The sequence below is a fragment of the Eschrichtius robustus genome, chromosome 3 (genome assembly GCF_028021215.1).
Source record: "Eschrichtius robustus isolate mEscRob2 chromosome 3, mEscRob2.pri, whole genome shotgun sequence".
In the NCBI taxonomy this organism is placed as follows: Eukaryota; Metazoa; Chordata; class Mammalia; order Artiodactyla; family Eschrichtiidae; genus Eschrichtius; species Eschrichtius robustus.
The window spans coordinates 6,136,120-6,153,713 of NC_090826.1; the positions used below are offsets into that span (position 1 = coordinate 6,136,120).

The following is a 17,594-nucleotide window of genomic DNA, read 5'->3' on the forward strand; positions in this document are numbered from 1 at the left end:
AATAGAAAGTTTGTGGCAACCCTGCATCAAGCAAGTCTACCAGCACCATTTTTCCAACAGCGCTTGCTCCCTTCGTGTCTGTGGCACATTTTGGTAATTCTCCCAGAATTAAAAGTGGAACCTGAAGATGTAACTCAGTTGCTGCGATCTCATGATCAAACTTTATCTTAAGGAGATGAGACGTTACTTCTTATGGATGCGCTAAGTAAGTGGTTTCTTGAGCTGGAATCTACTCCTGGTGAAGATGTTCTGGAATTATTGAAATGACAACAAAGGATTTAGAATATGACATCAACTTACCCGACAAAGCAGTGGCAGGACTTCAGAGGCCTGACTCCAATCTTAAGAAGTTCTAAAGCATTTGGTAAAATGCTACCAAACAGCACTGCATGCTACAGAGAAATCCTTCATGAAAAGAAGAGTCAATTGATACATTTTCATTGTTTTAGTTTAAGAAATTGCCACAGCCGCCCCCAACCTTCAGCAAGCATCACCCTATTCAGTCAGCAGCCATCCACATCCCAGGCTCCACCAGCAAAACCCTTTCATCAGCAAAAAGATTAGGACTCCATGAAGGCTCAGGTGATGGTTAGCATTTTTTAGGAATATTTTTTTTTTAAAAGCATACACTCTTTTTGGACGTAATGCTATTGCGCACTTAACAGACTACAGTATGGTGTTAATATAACTTTTATTTGCACTGGAACACCAAAAAACTCGAGCGTCTCGCTTCACTGTGGTGGTATGGGACCCGACCTGCAGTATCTCTTAAGTGCACCTAGACGTGCCTGATTTACGTGCTCAGCTCCCTCCCTAATTCTGTGGATGCAGAAACAGCTTTGGAATCTTTAAAAAATACTATTTTGAGAAACGAATACACCTGAAATTAGCCCCCGTAACCAAATTAGTCACAGGGGATCAGGTGACAGAGCGCAGGGAGACCCTGAAGAGTCCTAATAGAGCGGGGCCGACGAGGGAAGGCGCTCCAGAAAACAGGAACAATGCAGAGGGAGCCCTAAGTGCGCAGAGGAAGCGTGAAGGAACAATTCTATTTATATTTTGTGAAAATGCGTATTTAAAGGAAGCCGACGCACTCTCCAGACCGGCACAGCAAAAAACGTCTAGGCTGCGGCAAAAAAACGGGTTAAATTCAGCGTGAGCCGGGGGCACGCAGAACCATGCCTCGGATGCGGGAGATTTCGGCAGGACACCTGAGTCCACAGGATTCCCGCGGTGCTGGTTGTTCCAAATGGAATCAATCCCAGGCGCACAATCTCCACGCAGAAGGACGGGCGGCCCGCGGCCCCCACCCCCGTTCTCCAGGGTGGGTTCGGCCGGATGTGACGTAACGTGATGCGAGCGACGTGCGTCTACGCAGTGCGAGGCTGAGGAGCCTGGCCGGACGGCGCGCGTCTGCGCAGTGCGGGGCGATGAGAAGCCGGACGGCGCGCGCCTGCGCAATGAGGGGCTGAGACCGGAGCGTGGCGGCGCGCGTGCGTGCTGGGTTGCGTGCCTGCGTGCGTCCTGGGTTAGTCCGGTTCTGGCTCTGCCGTGCCTCGGGTAGAGGTGCCGCCGGAACGGGCCGAGTCTCTGCGTTCCTGGGAAGAGAGGCGAGGTTCAGGTCGGGGCCTTGGGGAACCCGGCGTGTGCGCAGGCCGTGGCGCCGCGGGCGGCGAGGGGGTGCGGGCCTCCCGCTGGACTCTCGGGGGGTCCCGGAGGAGGCGCGGGCCCGGCCGGCGTCTCGCCGCGTTTGAGGAGTGGGCGGCCTTCCGAGATAAGCAGAGGGTGCCGTTAGGCCGCCAGCGTAGTAGCAACGCTAAAGCTGCCGGAATTTGCGTGCATAGCAACCCACCAGCTGGGAGCTGGTTAATCCTGTGTGTGATAGCATCGTTTTACCAAAATCAGTTCACGGAAGACAAGCTCTGCGGAAAGAGAATAGGCAAAAACTGTTCAGACCCTGGCTTAGCAGCCGTCGTTTACAATGGCGTTTGCTAAGTGCAAAGAGAGAATCTAGCTGCATTGAACGTAGTGAGGGGGAATTCCCATTTTTCTCCGTTATTTAAAAAAAAAAAGTGCGTTCAAATATTCAACACTGTTAACCTCCCCCAAATTTTTAGTGCAGTTATTGGAACTAAAAAAAAAAAAAATCCCCTCCAAAAATCTCAGGAGCTAATTGCTAAAGAGTGTATTTCGTTTCTCACCCAGGTAATTAAGTTTTGTCGTTTCTCTGTGAAATACTACTTGAAAAAAGACGACTTCGTACCTCCTCCGCATCGTGTGAAATGAAAGACCCATGTACTTGTGTCTTGGAAAATTTCATTTGCAATATATTATTAGAAATTGGATTTTTAAAAACATGATAAAAGAATCTAAACAACACCAGCGTGTTGGCAACCTTACTGTGTTTTCATCTCAAAAAACAGCAATTGAAATGCTGTGAAAACAAACGTTGATCTAAAATGCATTTTTCATGTTCAGTTGTGTTTGTGTATCAAAACCTTTTCCCTAGGAGGGACTTAGTTACTCTCCTTAAAAATGTTCCTGAAATTGAAGTTGTTGGCTCTTACAGAGTCGCAGTGAAAGTTTTTCGAAAATCTTTTTCTTTTTTTTCAGTTACATCTTTAAAAAATCCAACATCAAAATGGCTGCAAAGAGAGCTCTGGTCATCCTGGCTACAGGAGCAGAGGAGATGGAGACGGTCATCCCTGTCGATGTCATGAGGCGAGCTGGAGTATGTCCCCCAAAGTTTTCTAGCCCTCCTCCCTTTTAAAACGTTGTTGGAATTTTATAAGTCATTTTGAATAAAGTAATGTTCCGTGTACTTTATGAAATATTTCAAACGGACACGACAGTACAGGCACTAATTCCACCTGTTTATCTACTGTGCACATTTACTACTTGTTAACATTTTGCTATATTTTTTTCTGACCTGTGCCTTGAAGAACAGGTGCTTTAAAGGAAGAAGGCATTGCAAAGCCCTCTTTGTAAATTTCCCTAATCCTTTTCCCTGTCTTGCCCCAGAGGTAACTGCTGTCCTCACAGTGACGTGAATGCATTCCATGCGTGTCTTTAAAGTAGCATTAGAGTGTGGTTCCCATTCTGGGTGTCTGTGGTATAAATCTATATATACGCGCATCACCATAGTGAATGCTTAAATAGCATTTACTGAGTGGTAGGTATCATTCTAAGCACTTATGTAAACTTTTTTAAATTTTATAACAACCTTATGAATTATTGCCATTCTTATTTTACAGTTGAAGGAACTGAGGCACAGAAACAATAAAATAATTAAATAAAGTGCCCACGTAGTAAAGGTATAGATCCAGTTTGTTTATTTAAAATTGCTGCGTAGAGAATTCACTGGCGGTCCAGTGGTTAGGACTCCGTGCTTCCCCTGCAGGGGGCACGGGTTCGGTTGCTGGTTGGGGAACTAAGATCCCGCATGCCGCGCGTGGCACGGTCAATAAATAAAATAAAATACTGCTTAGTATTGCACTGTAGGAATATGCCAATCTATCCATTCCTTTATTACATTGTTTCACAGCATTCTAATACGGTAATATTCTTAATACAGGTTTCATTGTTCACAGGTGTAGCGGTTTTTCTAGGCTCTATGCCTAAAAGGAATTGCTAGTTGCACGGTTGATGGTACTAGATTTTGTCAAATGACTATCCAAAGTACTAACATGTGGGCCCACCAGCAGTGAGGAAGATTCCCATTTTTTCCAGTATTATCAACTTTATAAATTTTTGCAAGGCGGAGTAGTATTTTGTTTTAACTTGTATTTCTACCTTAAGAAAATACCAGAAGGGTTAAATGGCAACAGCAACTTTGCCAGGTGGATTATTGATAGGATGATCATATAATTTATCACCTAAACCAGAACACTTGTGGGAGAAAGGACGCTAAGCACACAGGGTGCTGGGACAGCATCTTTAATTCATACTGTTCCAGGCAAACTGGGACAGACCTAATGGTTAAATATATTTAGCCATCTTAATAGCCTAAGGTCAGCATGGTTTGGTTGCAGTATTTCCTGCCCAGTTATTTTAAAACACAGGGCAGCTGTGGAAATGTTACTCTAAATTTATGTTTCAGTGTTCTTAAATATCGTGATGATGTCTTTCTCTTAGATTAAGGTCACCATTGCAGGTCTGGCTGGAAAAGACCCGGTACAGTGTAGCCGAGATGTTGTCATTTGTCCTGATGCCAGTCTAGAAGATGCAAAAAAAGAGGTTTGTTCCATATACTTGGAATTATTCCTTCCTCTGGCTTCTTTATCAGTTTCTTGAACTGTTTCTTGACTACATCTAAGACTGTGGTTAGCACAGACTTATTTTAGGAAAGTTACTTTGCTTGGACGTCTTCGGCACTAAACTAAGCCCTGGGAAGTGGAGGACTTTGCCTTTTTCCACTGTGTATCCACGGAACCTGGCAGGTCCCTGATACCGCATGTGCTCAGTGTGGGTGGATGGATGGGACCCTTTCATCAGTGTTCTGGCTCATACAGGCAGCCTGTCCTCCTCTTATGATTATGTTACTTAATATAAAAGAGTCAGGTGGAGATTTCCCATTCATTTTTTACTCTTTACTTGAAAGCTACTTCTTATCTTTCCTTTATCAGTGACACAGACGTGGTTGGGTGATTCATGTTACATGAACAACTCATACTTGATTTGTGGTTGGATTAAGGGAGGGGTAAGAGGTCCCTTGAAATTGTGTCACTTTTTCAGTATTGCGGTTCTTCCTTTTGAGGGGGACCAACACTTTTGAGAATCTGTCAAGAGCTGTGGTCCCTTTCCTCAGAAGCATGCCCCCTGCCACGTATACCAGACACCTTTGCCCATGGTTTCACCAGGCTCAGGCTTCAGGGGCCGATGTGACAGGAGTGTGGGCTGTACCCTGTTGGAGCAGAGCTGTGGCAGAAAAGCAAGCAGAGCCCTCTCATGGATGGCCGTCTCTGCCCTCCTGGGGAACCTGGAGCCTGATTTCCCTGTGCCTCACTCTCAAATGCATAGAAAAAAGTGCATTCCTTTCTAATCCAAATATTTCAGATTTATTTGCTAGATTGTGGAATGTAAGAATATTGGTATTTCACATAAATTGTTGAAACTTTCTAAATAGCAGGTTAAAAATGAGAGAGTGGAAGTAAATATTCCTTCCCTGGTTGTTTTTGTCCTATGGTGTCTGGGTATTTTACAACAGGTGACATCTTGTGTCTATTTATTTAGTTCAGTTTCTAAAAGGAGTGAAAAAAATTCTATACTTCACAAATTTTGTTCTAAGTTTTGCTTGGTTTTAAAACAACATAGGACATTTTACAGTCTTTAAAAGTAACTCTAGTATATGTTGGACTAAAAATGTAAATTTTCATTTCATAATTTGCTTAATGACTAAATTTTTAAAGCTTTTAACACTTTAAGATACTGTATTAAACCAATTTCTATTTGTAATTTCAGCAAGTTTGAAATCATTAGACTTGTAGGATGTTTTGGTATGTGGGATACTAAAATATTACATCATTTTTATCGTCCAAGTTCCATTTTTCATAAGGTTAAAAAAATTTGTGCCTTTTAGAGTTTGTTTTGTTTTTAATTATTTATTGCTATGTACATTCTTGTTGAAAACAATTCACACAGTGTAGACAAACACAGAGTCAAACGTTAAATGTCCCTTTCTCGTTCTCCCCCTCCCCCCACCCTGCCTCAGTTGGTGATCTCCTTTGTCCATGAGTGTCTGTATACTGTACACACGTATGTGGGGGCATTGAGAGGTGTGTACACACATGCATCTACATACGTGTGTATATTTATTCTTTGTACAGGAATGAGGTCATGATACGCCTGCAGTTCTGCAACATGGACATCGTTTCATGTTACTGTATACAGATTTTCTGCATTTTTTACTAGTTACAGTATTCCATTATAGAGAAACACCTTAATTTAATTGTTCTTCTGTGAACAGTTTTTTGCTCTGATATGAAAGTGTTCCTGCTTAACGCACACTTCAAGTGAAACATCTTCGCATCCTTTTTCTTTTTTTGAACTGTTACAGGGACCTTACGACGTGGTGGTTATGCCAGGAGGCGGTCTGGGCGCACAGAATTTATCCCAGGTAAAGCTGGGGGGCTTCAGCGTCTCGTATTCTGCTGGGTTTGCTGCTAAAATATTTCAAGAAGGAGGCTGTGAATAGATTAGGAAAAGGTGAAATTAACAAAGTGGTGTTCTAGCTTAATTTAAAAAAAAAGTTTCTAATAACATTTACTATAGAAGTAAGCGGAATTGGTGAAACAGTTATGAACATTCTGTGAATACAGTCCAAATGTAAGACTACTTGTTTTTTTCCCTCAACAGCAGAAGAATGATTAATTTTGTGCTTGTGAAGGGTTAAGCCTAGAAGGATAAGAGATTGGCTGTATACTCAACCGTCGGGGTTAGGGAGGTTGCAGGGGGCTGGAGCTGCCAGCTTGAATGAAAAATGGCATAAAAGAAGCCACTGCTTCTTCATTTTGTCTTATGTGAAGAGTCAGCCTGCAGGAAGAAGAAGAGAGAGAGGTGGCAGGGGCAGGACACACAGAAGCTCATGAGGCAGGTTGAATCAGACATTTGGGACTGCTGGGCTCCACTCCCCACTTCGCTGTCTGAAAACACCCAAAACAGCACATTTCCTCCCTTCTGTGTCTTTCTCCCTAGAGTACAAAATGGCAAGGGTTAATATGCCCAGGGGAAATTGCTTTTCTTATCTTTAAACATCTTTAAGAAAAGGGTACCTTTTTCTTATAATAAATGCCTTGATTGGGTTTAAGGATGTAGAAAAACTATGAATTTGGTAGTTTTTATATTGATGATTTAGCAATATTGTTGAAAAATAGATTGAAGATCTTGTGGTTTAAGCTAAAATCGGATTCTGCCAAAGTTTCCAGCCAGAGATTGGCTGCAGCTTAATGACAACTTGCTGTGTTTTTGGTTTCCTTTGACTAGTCCTCTGCTGTGAAGGAGATACTGAAGGAACAAGAAAAGAGGAAGGGCCTCATCGCCGCAATCTGTGCGGGTAAGTGCAGAGCCGTCCTGTGTTCAAGTGTGTTGTTGGCTTTCTTCAAAAGATACGTGACGGGGTCGTCTTTAATTATAAGATCGTGTTCCCAGTACTTCTTCCCCTTCCTAAGGCATGAAGGGCATCTGTTTCGGTGTATTTAGCTTGGGGCATGAGGTTGATGTCATCTCAGAAATTACTACAGTTCCGTTTTCTGCCCCTCCCTGCCTTTGGTCTACGTTCTGTGAAACTTAGTGTTTTCTCTGTTTGGTGGACCTGGAGGAGAACGTGGCCCCTCTGGCACTCAGTAAACAGCTTGTTACGGCAAATCCCGGTGCCAGGAAGTACTTCTGCCCGCACACGGTCAGCAAGAATTGGGCCAACATAGCGTCAGAGCTCTGCCCTGGGCTTGCCCTGGGGGGCTTCCTGCCTGGTCGCCAGTGTTGAGTGCTAGGTCTTAGGTACTGTATTCTCTGCCACTTAATTTATAGAGTAAGGCTGTTGGTGCTTTGTCGATGTCTCCACATCTTTGAAGCCTAGTAGTACTTTGGTTTTTGATACCATTTTAAAGTCCATCCTTTTTGCTCTAATATCAGATGATATTCTGCCATCTTGCATTTTTTCATAGTGTAATTTTGGCAGGTGCCTTCCTTATTCATAGGTCTTCATTAAACGTTTGTCAAAAAGAGCAAATAAAGAGATGAATGTATGGATGGTTAAATAAAATGATGTGTTGATATTTTGTTCAATACAGTAGACTTTAAAAGAAGTCATAGGCTGGGGATCTAGGGACTGCATTACAGCAGTGGTTCTCGGAGTTTTTTCAAAGGGTTCATAGGGCAAAGCAGATACTATTAACACATTATTTGCCTTTTTCCTTCTAATTCTCACAGGAGTGACATCAGAGTATGACGATGTCATCATTCAGGCATGGCTTGTGTGCTTGAGTATTCTTACGTTGTAAACCTGTCCCAGTTGTAATTTCTAGCATGGCAGATATTGATAAATGTAACTCGTATAATAGCTAAAGGGGTCCTAAGACCCCTTTAAATGTTTGAGAACCTCTGCATTAAAGACCGGGAAGGACTGAGGGGCAACCACCTGGCAAGCCCCGTCCTTGGGTTCTGGTCAGCACTGACCTCTGACCTGCCCTTGGGGCTCGGGGATTTCTCTCTGCTGAAGGACGCTGCAGCCCAGGCAGCTGCAGCCCTCCCTGTGGAGGAAGACAGAGGTGCTGTCATTCATACAAAGGCTTAGTCCACCCCACCCCACCCTGCGTGCTGACTCTCACCTCTGCCTCATTCTTAGTGCTTTAACTAAAGGAAGAAGGGAAGGGTTTGGGCTGGGTTTGTCCTCTTAGGACTGTGTTGCAAGTAAACACCACATAGCAGTTTGTCATTTTGTGTCACCAAAGTAGCAGAATTATCAGCCACATCTGGTTCAGCGTTTTGTGTTCAGGCGGACTTGAATCCCACGCTGCTAAGACACACAGGCTTGTCGTCATTTACATCCACATTGTAAAGGGAACGGAGCTAGTGACCTGGTGTCTTGTTGAATGTCCTGCACTGCCCCGCTGGGTGCTGCACAAAGTAGGAGAAGCGTGGTGGCGTGTGGAGGAGATTGCAGCGAGGTTGGAACGAGTGATGGGAGAGAGACGGGTGTTTAAATCGGCAGATGAATGTCGCAGTTAGGAATTGGGAACGGTTTATTGAACTGAAGGAATATTAGCTTAACCCCTAATATGGAGTGAATGGGAGAGACAGAAATTGGAAGGGAGGCTGTCTTGAGAAGAAAATAAAACGAGATTCACTCTGGGTGGGGGAGGGCAAGGAAGCCTGGAGGTGACGAGCGGGCAGCGGGCAAGCGCTGGGCCGCAGGTGCGAGCTGCGGGCGCTTGCGGGGGCAAGGTGTGCCCTCTGTACATCGCCACACGGTGGCGCTGCTGGCTTTCGCCTCTGGGCCTCCCAAGGCCCTTCTGTCCACTGTACCCTCTGTTGCCTGAACCTTCGGCTCCGTGCTCAGGGCTGGACCCCTGTTGCAGACTCGGCCGCATTTCATCCACCGGAATCTCAAGTAATAGGAGCAGCTAAGTATCCCCTCGAGTTTTCCAGCTAGGATTCTTGAGCCCCAGCAAGCAGTAATTATGAGCTTACCATACAGTCATCAATGTTATAGGCAGCCATTTTTACCACCTGGAGGGAGCAGCCTAAAAATTCCTGGCTCACTGTATGACCTGCGGTCCTCATGTACGATCAGTCATCGCTTGAAATTTGCTTTAAAATATATGATGTAGGAAATCATTTTTTCTTAAAATCGTACAAATTAAGAATTAAAGGTAGTTCGTGAATACATCAAATAAAAATTGAGATAATTACTCAGTTTTCACACACTCTTAGGGTTTGCTACCAAACAGCTCTCACATGCAGCATACAAGTAAGGAGGAAGGGGCGCCAAGTATATTTAAGAGGCTTCCGGGTTAAGGTGTATGTGAGGACTTGGTATGAAACTGACACCTGACGCTAAGACAGAAAGCTTATGTAATTACATATCATTTGTTTGATCTTCCTGTTAGTAGCAGCTGAGATCTGAGTAGCCTGTAGGTAGGTCCGTTATATAACCACTTTATCCTTGGAACGGTGCTGTAAAATGAAAGGTCCTGAGAGCAGGTGCTTGGGTTTGCTGGAGTTAAAGTGTGCAGAGTCCGTCCTGGGATCTTAACCACAGTGCCCTAACCGTTTAGAAGGCCACGGTGCTCTTCGGAAGTTTTTCTAGGTGTGACATTAGGCCTTAGAAAGTTCTTCTTTCGTTATTTTTTGGTGGCTTAGAGGAAAAAGGTAGAAAAAGTACTTTTCTAAAAGTTTTAAGATAACAAAGGTATAAAACCTTTTTGGTCTTAGTCCCTATTTGAGGACTGTTACCTACAAAATATGCTTGTGATTATCAGTGAAGTTGACCATTCACAAAAATCTCAAGTTAGCACCAGCATATTTTTTTTTAACCTTCATTTTAAGAGGGAGCATGTAGAGGACCACAGGGGGCATTTGTGCAGGGTTCTTAAGTGCGTAGTTGTAAGACAGAAATGCCAGTGCCTTTGTATCTCAGACGTGGGCATTTCACAGGTGTCTCCTTTGGGGCTGGGACAATGTCCCGTTCATTTTAATAATCCTACCACCTGATACATTTGGATAGACAGATGGATGAGTGCTAATTTTTCATTCTCAAGTAGAAAAATAAAACTAGTCTGTAAAATAGCAGTCAAGCCCAGGGGTTCAGAGAGTACTAGTTGCCTTTAATGTGTAACTAAATCTTCCATCTGCAAAGGGTAAGGCAGGACGTTTTGCCGTCCGTGGTCTCCCCCTCCTTTGTACCCCTGTTACACTTGCAGCCTGTCCCTCGAGGGGGCATGTTCTATTTATCTGTTTGCTCCTCAGCTATAAAAGTAGATATTTTTGATTAAATGGTTATTGATGTGTTTTAAGTTTGTACGTTTTTGCTGCATGTGCTCAGCAGATGTTTTATCATAAACATACTTTACCTCTCATACTAAGAAGTGTTTAATTTCAGAATCATAAGTATATTTTAGGTAAGAGCCCCTGATTTTGAAGAATATTTTTGCTGCTGCGATTTTTAAAACATGGGTTTTTCTGTGTCTACATTTAAGTCTTTTTATTCATCTTCTTTTTAGGACCTACGGCTCTGTTGGCTCATGAAATAGGTTTTGGAAGCAAAGTTACAACACACCCACTTGCTAAAGACAAAATGATGGACGGAAGTAAGTACATGAATATATTCTAATGTGCCAAAAGACCTACTCAAGAAGCTGTGCTATAGCATTGTCTCCCACTTGGTAGACAGTAGTACGTAGGGATTCTCTGTGGGTTGGCGTGTGATGTGTTCCTCACTTTCTTTGCAAGTGTTTTAATGAGAGAGACGGACTAATGGTGTGGGTCTCTACGTGTGCGTCCCCTAACGGTGCGGGTCTGCAGATATGTACCCGAACGGGGACGTAGGGGCTGAGCCAAAGGCCAGCCTGGCTCCTCGTGGTCACAGATTGAAGTGGTTGCAAAATGCCCAATTTAACTAGTGTTTTTACTAAATACTTTGCCAGCAGCCTGAGGGTAAATTTTAAACCTTGATAGCGATTTCAGAATGTGCCCTTTTGCCCACAATCCAAAGTAAAATGGACATTGCTCCCTTCTTCCAGAGGAGGCCCGGGTGGCAGGCAGGCCTGTTCCTTCGCTCACAGGCTTCTTTTATAAATATCAGCTAGATGTTTAACTTTTATTCATTTATTTTTATGAAGACAATTTCTATTCATGGTAAAAAGAAAAATGCAAACAGTACAGAAAGGGGTGAAGTAAAAGGAAATGTTTCTCTTCTAACTTCCCCAGCATCTTTCTACTTGTCAGATTTAACTTCTATTAAGTTTTCCTGTGAAACTCTAGAATTTTCTCTGCACATACTCATTATCCTTTGCAGTTTAATATTGTTACTCACATGAGATCTATTAAGTATATTCTACAGCTTGCTTTTTTAACCTAATGTTATAACCTTTTTTGGTAATTTATCAACTTTTAAACAAATTCTCTTATTGTTGCTTGTCACTTGGAGATTATTTTTAAAAAGCACGTCATTGTCTCTGCCCTCCAAGAGTTAACAGCTTGCAGAGACATGTGCATCAAATCTAAAAATATGAGGCAGTGTGTAGTTAACAGCAAAACAATGTAACCAAGCTCCTGGATGCACAGCTGTGGAGCCACTGCTTCTCAGTGTGCCACTCAGAGCACCGACCAGGTAGAGTCTGTTGTCAGGGGGTATCTTCCTCTGCCACCTGTCCCTGGAGTGCATATCACAGGGCGGCAGAGGCCCTGGAACATGCAGAGAGAAAGGAAAATCACGCTGGTGTGGATAAGTGCAGGGAAGCACAAATGCCCACTTAGAAGCCAAAGGTGGCTCGACTGGTGTTCAGCCAGCGGGGAGGCCGAGTGACCGGCTCCGTTTAAAACACCCGCCAACCAAAAACCAGTGGCTAAATAAAAAGACTAATAGGGAGGGTGGGAGGGAGACGCGAGAGGGAGGAGATGTGGGGATATATGTACACGTAGAGCTGATTCACGTTGTTATACAGCAGCAACTAACACACCGTTGTAAAGCAATTATGCTCCAATAAAGATATTGGGAAAAAAAATAAAAGACTAATAGTATCAAAAGCGGATTTGAAAACAGCTGCGCGACTGTTACATTTTCTTGTCTATCTCTGTTCTGCTCTGGACTTATTCTGAACTAAAAGTAGGGCAAGTAAATTTTTTCTTACGTTAATGCTTTCATCGCAAAGCAAGGTGATGCATTTTTCATTCACTGCCTTTTTAAAAAGATTAATAGACCTTATTTTTTAGAGGAGTGTTATGTTCACAGCAAAATTAAGCGAAAAAGTACACCGTTTCCCTAAACCCCCAGTACCCCACCCCATCCCCCTCACCGTCAGCCTCCTTTCCCCCACCAGACGGTGCCTTTGCTACAGTCGATGAACCTGCACTGATGTGGCAATCATCACCCAAAGTCCACAGTTTATGTCAGGGTTCACTCCCGGTGTTGCAGATTCTGCATATTCTTAAATCTGATCCAAAGTAGTATTTTCTTGAAAAATCTATGGTTTTAGTTGGCAGAAAGATACTAAGTTGTCAGTAAAACCATCTGTGTGAAAATTGATTTTTTGTTTTTAAAGGCTCCGGTTTCTGGGCATTTTTTAGTGTAGGGATTTAATTTACTTTGAGCTAATGGAGGGGTTTTGGAGGGTTAGAAAGAACAGAATCGGGCTTCCTTTAGTAGTTACGACACGTGAGAAGGAAGAAGGAGTGGAACATGTTCCCCGTTATCTGTACATGTATCTTTGTGGCTCTTTCCTTGTAACGCCTCAGGAAGTTGAGGCTGATCAGAAGTAGAAAAAGATGAGATCGTTAACTCTCGGGCACCTACAGGGTGTATTCCTGCGCGTTACCTCGAGCCTTGCAGCCCCAGTGCCCGGCAAGGCAGGTGTTGGCTTCACCTCGCCTGGGGAGGCGAGGCCACTTGTTGGAGCCAGGCTGGACCTGGGGCCCCGCCTCTGTCCTGGTGAGGCCCCCCATATGCCTAAGTTACCAGCATTGCATTCTGTCCTCTTACATGTAACTCCTCTTGTAAGAGAAAAATGTTTGCAGTTTCTGCCCCTTCAGAACATTCTGAGAAGTGGAGCTGTAATCACTTCCTGGTGTCTCCTCCGGGAGGCCCTCTGTCTCGTCCTCGTGGTGAACATCGTGTTAAGATCAGTAGGCCTGGCTCTGGGCTTGAGTGCTGGGGACGCCGCAGTGAACAGGCTGCCCTTCCCCGGCCGTGTCTGCGGTAATGACACCACCACTTCGTGCTGGTGTTTGGTTTGGTTGGGCTCCCAGAATCATCCTGTTAGGTTGGTATCATCCCCGTTTTACAGAAGAGGAAAAGGAGGCTCAGAGAGGTCAGACAGCTGCTGAAAGGCAGGCCTGGATTCGAACCCAGAACTGCTGTGCTCGGGGGTCGGCAGCTTTTCCTTGAAGGGCCAGATAGTAAATGTCTCGGGCTCTCTGGGACGCCCCGTCTCTGTGGCGACTCCTCCACCTGTGGCGCCCAGACCATGTAGGTGAGGGGTGTGCAGGTAAAAGCTGCCGTTAGTTGCTGCCCCCTGGCCCCGGGCCTCCCCAGGTGCTTCATCTCTGGGCTTGGAGAGAGGCTTTAGGGTGTTTGCTTACAGTTAACAGGGAATGAATGCCTCCTGCGGGTTGACCGGGGATTGGCTGGTGCGCGGGGGGTTTTCTTCATTGTCGCCACTAGATGGAGGTGGTCCGTAAGTAGACCTTTTGCTCTTCCTGATTGAGATTCTGAGAACCATGGAACCTTTAAACATCTTTAACCAGTTTAGGCTGTATTTGTAATATTTTACCCACAAAGAGGTTGTTAAGTGAACCGTTTAGAGCCGTGCCTCCCGCTGACCTGTCCGTCTCAGCTCCAGGAGACCCAGCCCAGCCGGTTTTCTAGTTCAGCATTTAAAATGATCTTTAACCATCAGGAAATGAGGTTAGATTAGGAAAACCTCTCCCCCTCAAACCAGGGATCCTCTTTTCGTCTAAAAAGGTGCAACTAGGAAAATTTTCACGTACTGTAGTCAGTTATTTCAGTGGGTGACGTGATTTTTAATGAGGTTTAGGAAGACGTAAATTACTGCAGGTGTTATTCATCCACTTTGAAAGGACATGAGCATCAGGACGTGGTTTCTAAAGCTCGTTAACACAGCAGAAGCATCTTGCTCAGGAGACTTTTTCTTTTTTTTTTTTTTTGGCTGCGTTGGGTCTTAGTTGCAGCGCGCGGGCTCAGTAGTTGCGGCGCGCAGGCTTAGTTGCCCTGCGGCATGTGGGATCTTAGTTCCCTGACCAGGGATTGAACCCATGTCCCCTGCATTGGAAGGCGGATTCTTAACCACTGGACCGCCAGGGAAGTCCCAGGAGACGTTTTTCTGTATGTGTTCACTGAACAGGCATTTCCTGAGCTCTTCCTTAGGCTCTGGGAACAGAAAGGGGAACAAGATAGAGCCATGGCCGCAGGTGTTCTCGGCGGGGGGGGGGGGGGGGGGGGGGGGGCACTGGCAGGAGGTCTGCACTGAGCGTGGGAGAGGGGAGGGCAGGGGTTCAGAGGGGGTGTGTGCACTGCGTGCCTGGCTCTCCCTGCGGGGACTGGGTGTGGCAGGATCTCACAGAGGACCCTCACTCAGTCTGTCCTTCGTGTCCCACGTCACTGAGTGGTGCCACCACCCGCCCGCCCACCCAGTTGCCCAGGACAAGCGGCTGGGAGTCATCCTTGATGTCTCTCCACATCGAGTCTTTCCCCAAGACCTGGGCGTTTTATCTCCAAGATCCATCTCAGACCTTCGTTTCCTCTCTGTTGCCGCTGTCCCATCCAGGTCACCGTTTGCTCCCACCTGGATGCGGGCTCTTTTCTGTCTTCCCTCTGGTTCCTTCCAGTCCCGTCTCTGTGCGCAGGCCAGGCCCCGGGGTTTGTGCACTGTGACGTGGAGTTCAGGGTCACCTCAAGGTGCTGGAGAAAGTTGGCGAAGGCTTCTGGGGGAACTGGGTGTGCTCTGATTTGCGCTTTGGAAAGGTTCCCGTTTTGGTGGTGCTGAGTGTGGAGGGAAGGGCAGCCAGAAGGGGGCTGGACGCAGAGGTCCTGCAGTAAGGCAGCAGGAGGAGGAGCACTCATTCGTTCTTGCATTTATCTGGTGCTCGGGGCGCCCCCTCGGTGCCATTACTACCCTGGGCCAGACGGGCAGGTGAAGACTCAGCGCTTTACAGAATAGACAGTGAACAGGAGACATATTGTTCCCTCGGCGCTGGGAGGGCGCTGTGATGGAGTGACCTGAGGGACCTGGTTTAGAGAGGGGTCACAGGTGCCCTCTCTGAGGGCTTGGTGCTGATGCTGAAATTGAAAGAGCAAGTCGCTGAGAAGAGCTTCCTGGGCAGAGGGGGCAGCCCGGGCCCCTCGTAGGGCCGGAAAGAGTGCAGTGTGCCCGGCAGCAGCTCCAGGCGGGAGCAGGCGGTGGGGCAGGTCGCGTAGGTCGCGTGGGGCGCTGGTGCTGCGCGCGGAGGGAGGGTCTGCTGACCGCCTGCCTGCCGTGGAGGGTGAGAGCTGGGGGGTGGTGCAGGGAATCCCAGCTTTGTGCCCTGAGACTTGCCCGGAGGTGGTATCGTTTACTTCCTGGGAATATAGGAGAAGCACATTTCTTATTACATTTGCAAAAATACAGCCAACTGGGGCCGCAGAAGGAAGGTAGTCCCTGACAAGTGAGTGTGGTTTCTCCCTCCGCACCTCCCTCTCCCCGCTCCCGATGCATTATGTGTCGTTTGTGCTTGTTTGATTTTGAGGCAGCAGAGAGCATGTGTGTGCATTACCTAGGTAGTCTGTATCACAGGTAGTTTCTACCTTCAACACCAGTTCACCCTCATCCCCCTTTCCTCCAGCATTTTGTAGGGAAGGAAAAATAATTTTCCTTCTACCCTTCTGAGTTCTTAGTTGAGACTCCTGTAAAAAAAAAAAAAAACAGATTGACCAGAGGAAAAGCAAGTTTATTAACATGTATACATGGGAGATACCCAGGGAAAAATGAGTAACTCCCTGAGATGGTTTAGAATTCTGGCTTAAATACCATCTTAATAGAGAAAGGGGACGGGGAGGTAGGCCTCTCAGGGGGGCGTAATTGGCTTTTGGGAAAGATGAAGGGACCCTTCGAAGAGTAGATGGGAGTAATAATAGTTTGTGACAAAGTTTGTCTGGGTGTGGTGTCAGCTTCTAGTGTTCTCTCCTGGTTGATGAGACTCCTGGGAGGGGATTTATGAGTTCCTTCTGGATGATCTGTCTTTAGGCAGGAAAGGAGATTCAGAGGAAGCCACTCCCTCTCCCTGCCTGTGCTGTTTTTCAAGTGCTTTTAGCTCAAAATAATCAGTATACCAAAGCAGCCTATTTTGGGGTGGCATTTCCTGAACTCCTGCAGTCATACATACTTCAGGGTGCGTATCCTCTACCCTTCATTTCACAGAATTGGCACTTAACTTGCGTGTGTTGTGGAATAGAAACGTGAGTGCTTAGCATTCACTCCGGCATCCCCCTCACACGTACAAGGTCTTTTGCAGCTGCGTTAGCGTCACACGTGTTCCCACGCTTCATTTCAGCAGCTGTTAGCTTCTGCTGCTCTTTGCTGCGCGTGGCGGCCTCAGTATCTTCCCGCTGTGCTTCAAGAGCTGGCAGTGCCTGAGGGTTGCGTGACTGGCTACCTCGTTGTCCTGGGGGTTTTGGCTGCTTCTTCTTTAAATTTTCATGAGACCAGTAGTAGCGCTGTAAGCGAATGGGACTGCTGAGTGGTGGTCCTTGCTGTCCAGCATAGCCCATTGGGACATAACCCTTCTTTGTTTTTATTTCGAAGGTCATTACAGCTACTCAGAGAACCGTGTGGAAAGGGACGGCCTGATCCTCACCAGCCGGGGGCCGGGAACCAGCTTCGAGTTTGCTCTGGCGATTGTCGAGGCGCTGGCCGGCAAGGAGGTGGCCGACCAAGTGAAGGCCCCGCTGGTTCTTAAAGATTAGAGCAGAGAGGTTGATGATGGGCAATCCATCCTCACCGTGTTCGCTTTAAACAAGAGAAGGGGGGTTACTGTGCAGAGACGCCGTCATCACCATCCCCCCTCGTGTGGCTGTGACGTGACAGCTGCACAGAGATTCCTCAACCTGCACTTGTGTCCCCACACTTCTGAACCTTGATTGCAGAATAAATGGGGCATTTAGCAAAAACACTGATGGCTCCTTCTTTTACTTCTGGTCTCTGTTTTCTTGTGTGAAACCAAGTGATTATCAGCTGCATTTGCAGCTCTTAACTATTGATACAGCTGCTGAAATAAATGAATAGGAAATGCATTTTACACAGCAGGGAGGAAAAGCATAAAACAGATTGAAAAGGCTTGTGACTTCTCTCCCGTTCATTAACTGAATCTCTTAATGTGCGATTAAA

The 17,594-nt window shown here is 46.0% G+C and overlaps 1 protein-coding gene across 2 annotated transcripts; it reads left to right on the top strand.

The window, feature by feature from the left end:
- The first annotated feature begins 1,443 nt into the window (after window positions 1-1,443).
- On the top strand, window positions 1,444-17,379 carry PARK7 (Parkinsonism associated deglycase). Of its 2 annotated transcripts, none has more exons than XM_068538813.1 (7): window positions 1,444-1,528; window positions 2,614-2,731; window positions 4,135-4,236; window positions 6,056-6,115; window positions 6,982-7,051; window positions 10,719-10,805; window positions 17,013-17,379. In XM_068538813.1, exons 2-7 carry the CDS (start codon window positions 2,642-2,644, stop codon window positions 17,171-17,173), a joined length of 570 nt encoding a protein of 189 aa, XP_068394914.1. In that variant the 5' UTR covers window positions 1,444-1,528; window positions 2,614-2,641; the 3' UTR covers window positions 17,174-17,379. The 2 variants fall into 2 exon arrangements, with proteins under 2 accessions (XP_068394914.1, XP_068394913.1); XM_068538812.1 differs by having other exon boundaries at window positions 1,458-1,621.
- Window positions 17,380-17,594: the final 215 nt, after the last annotated feature.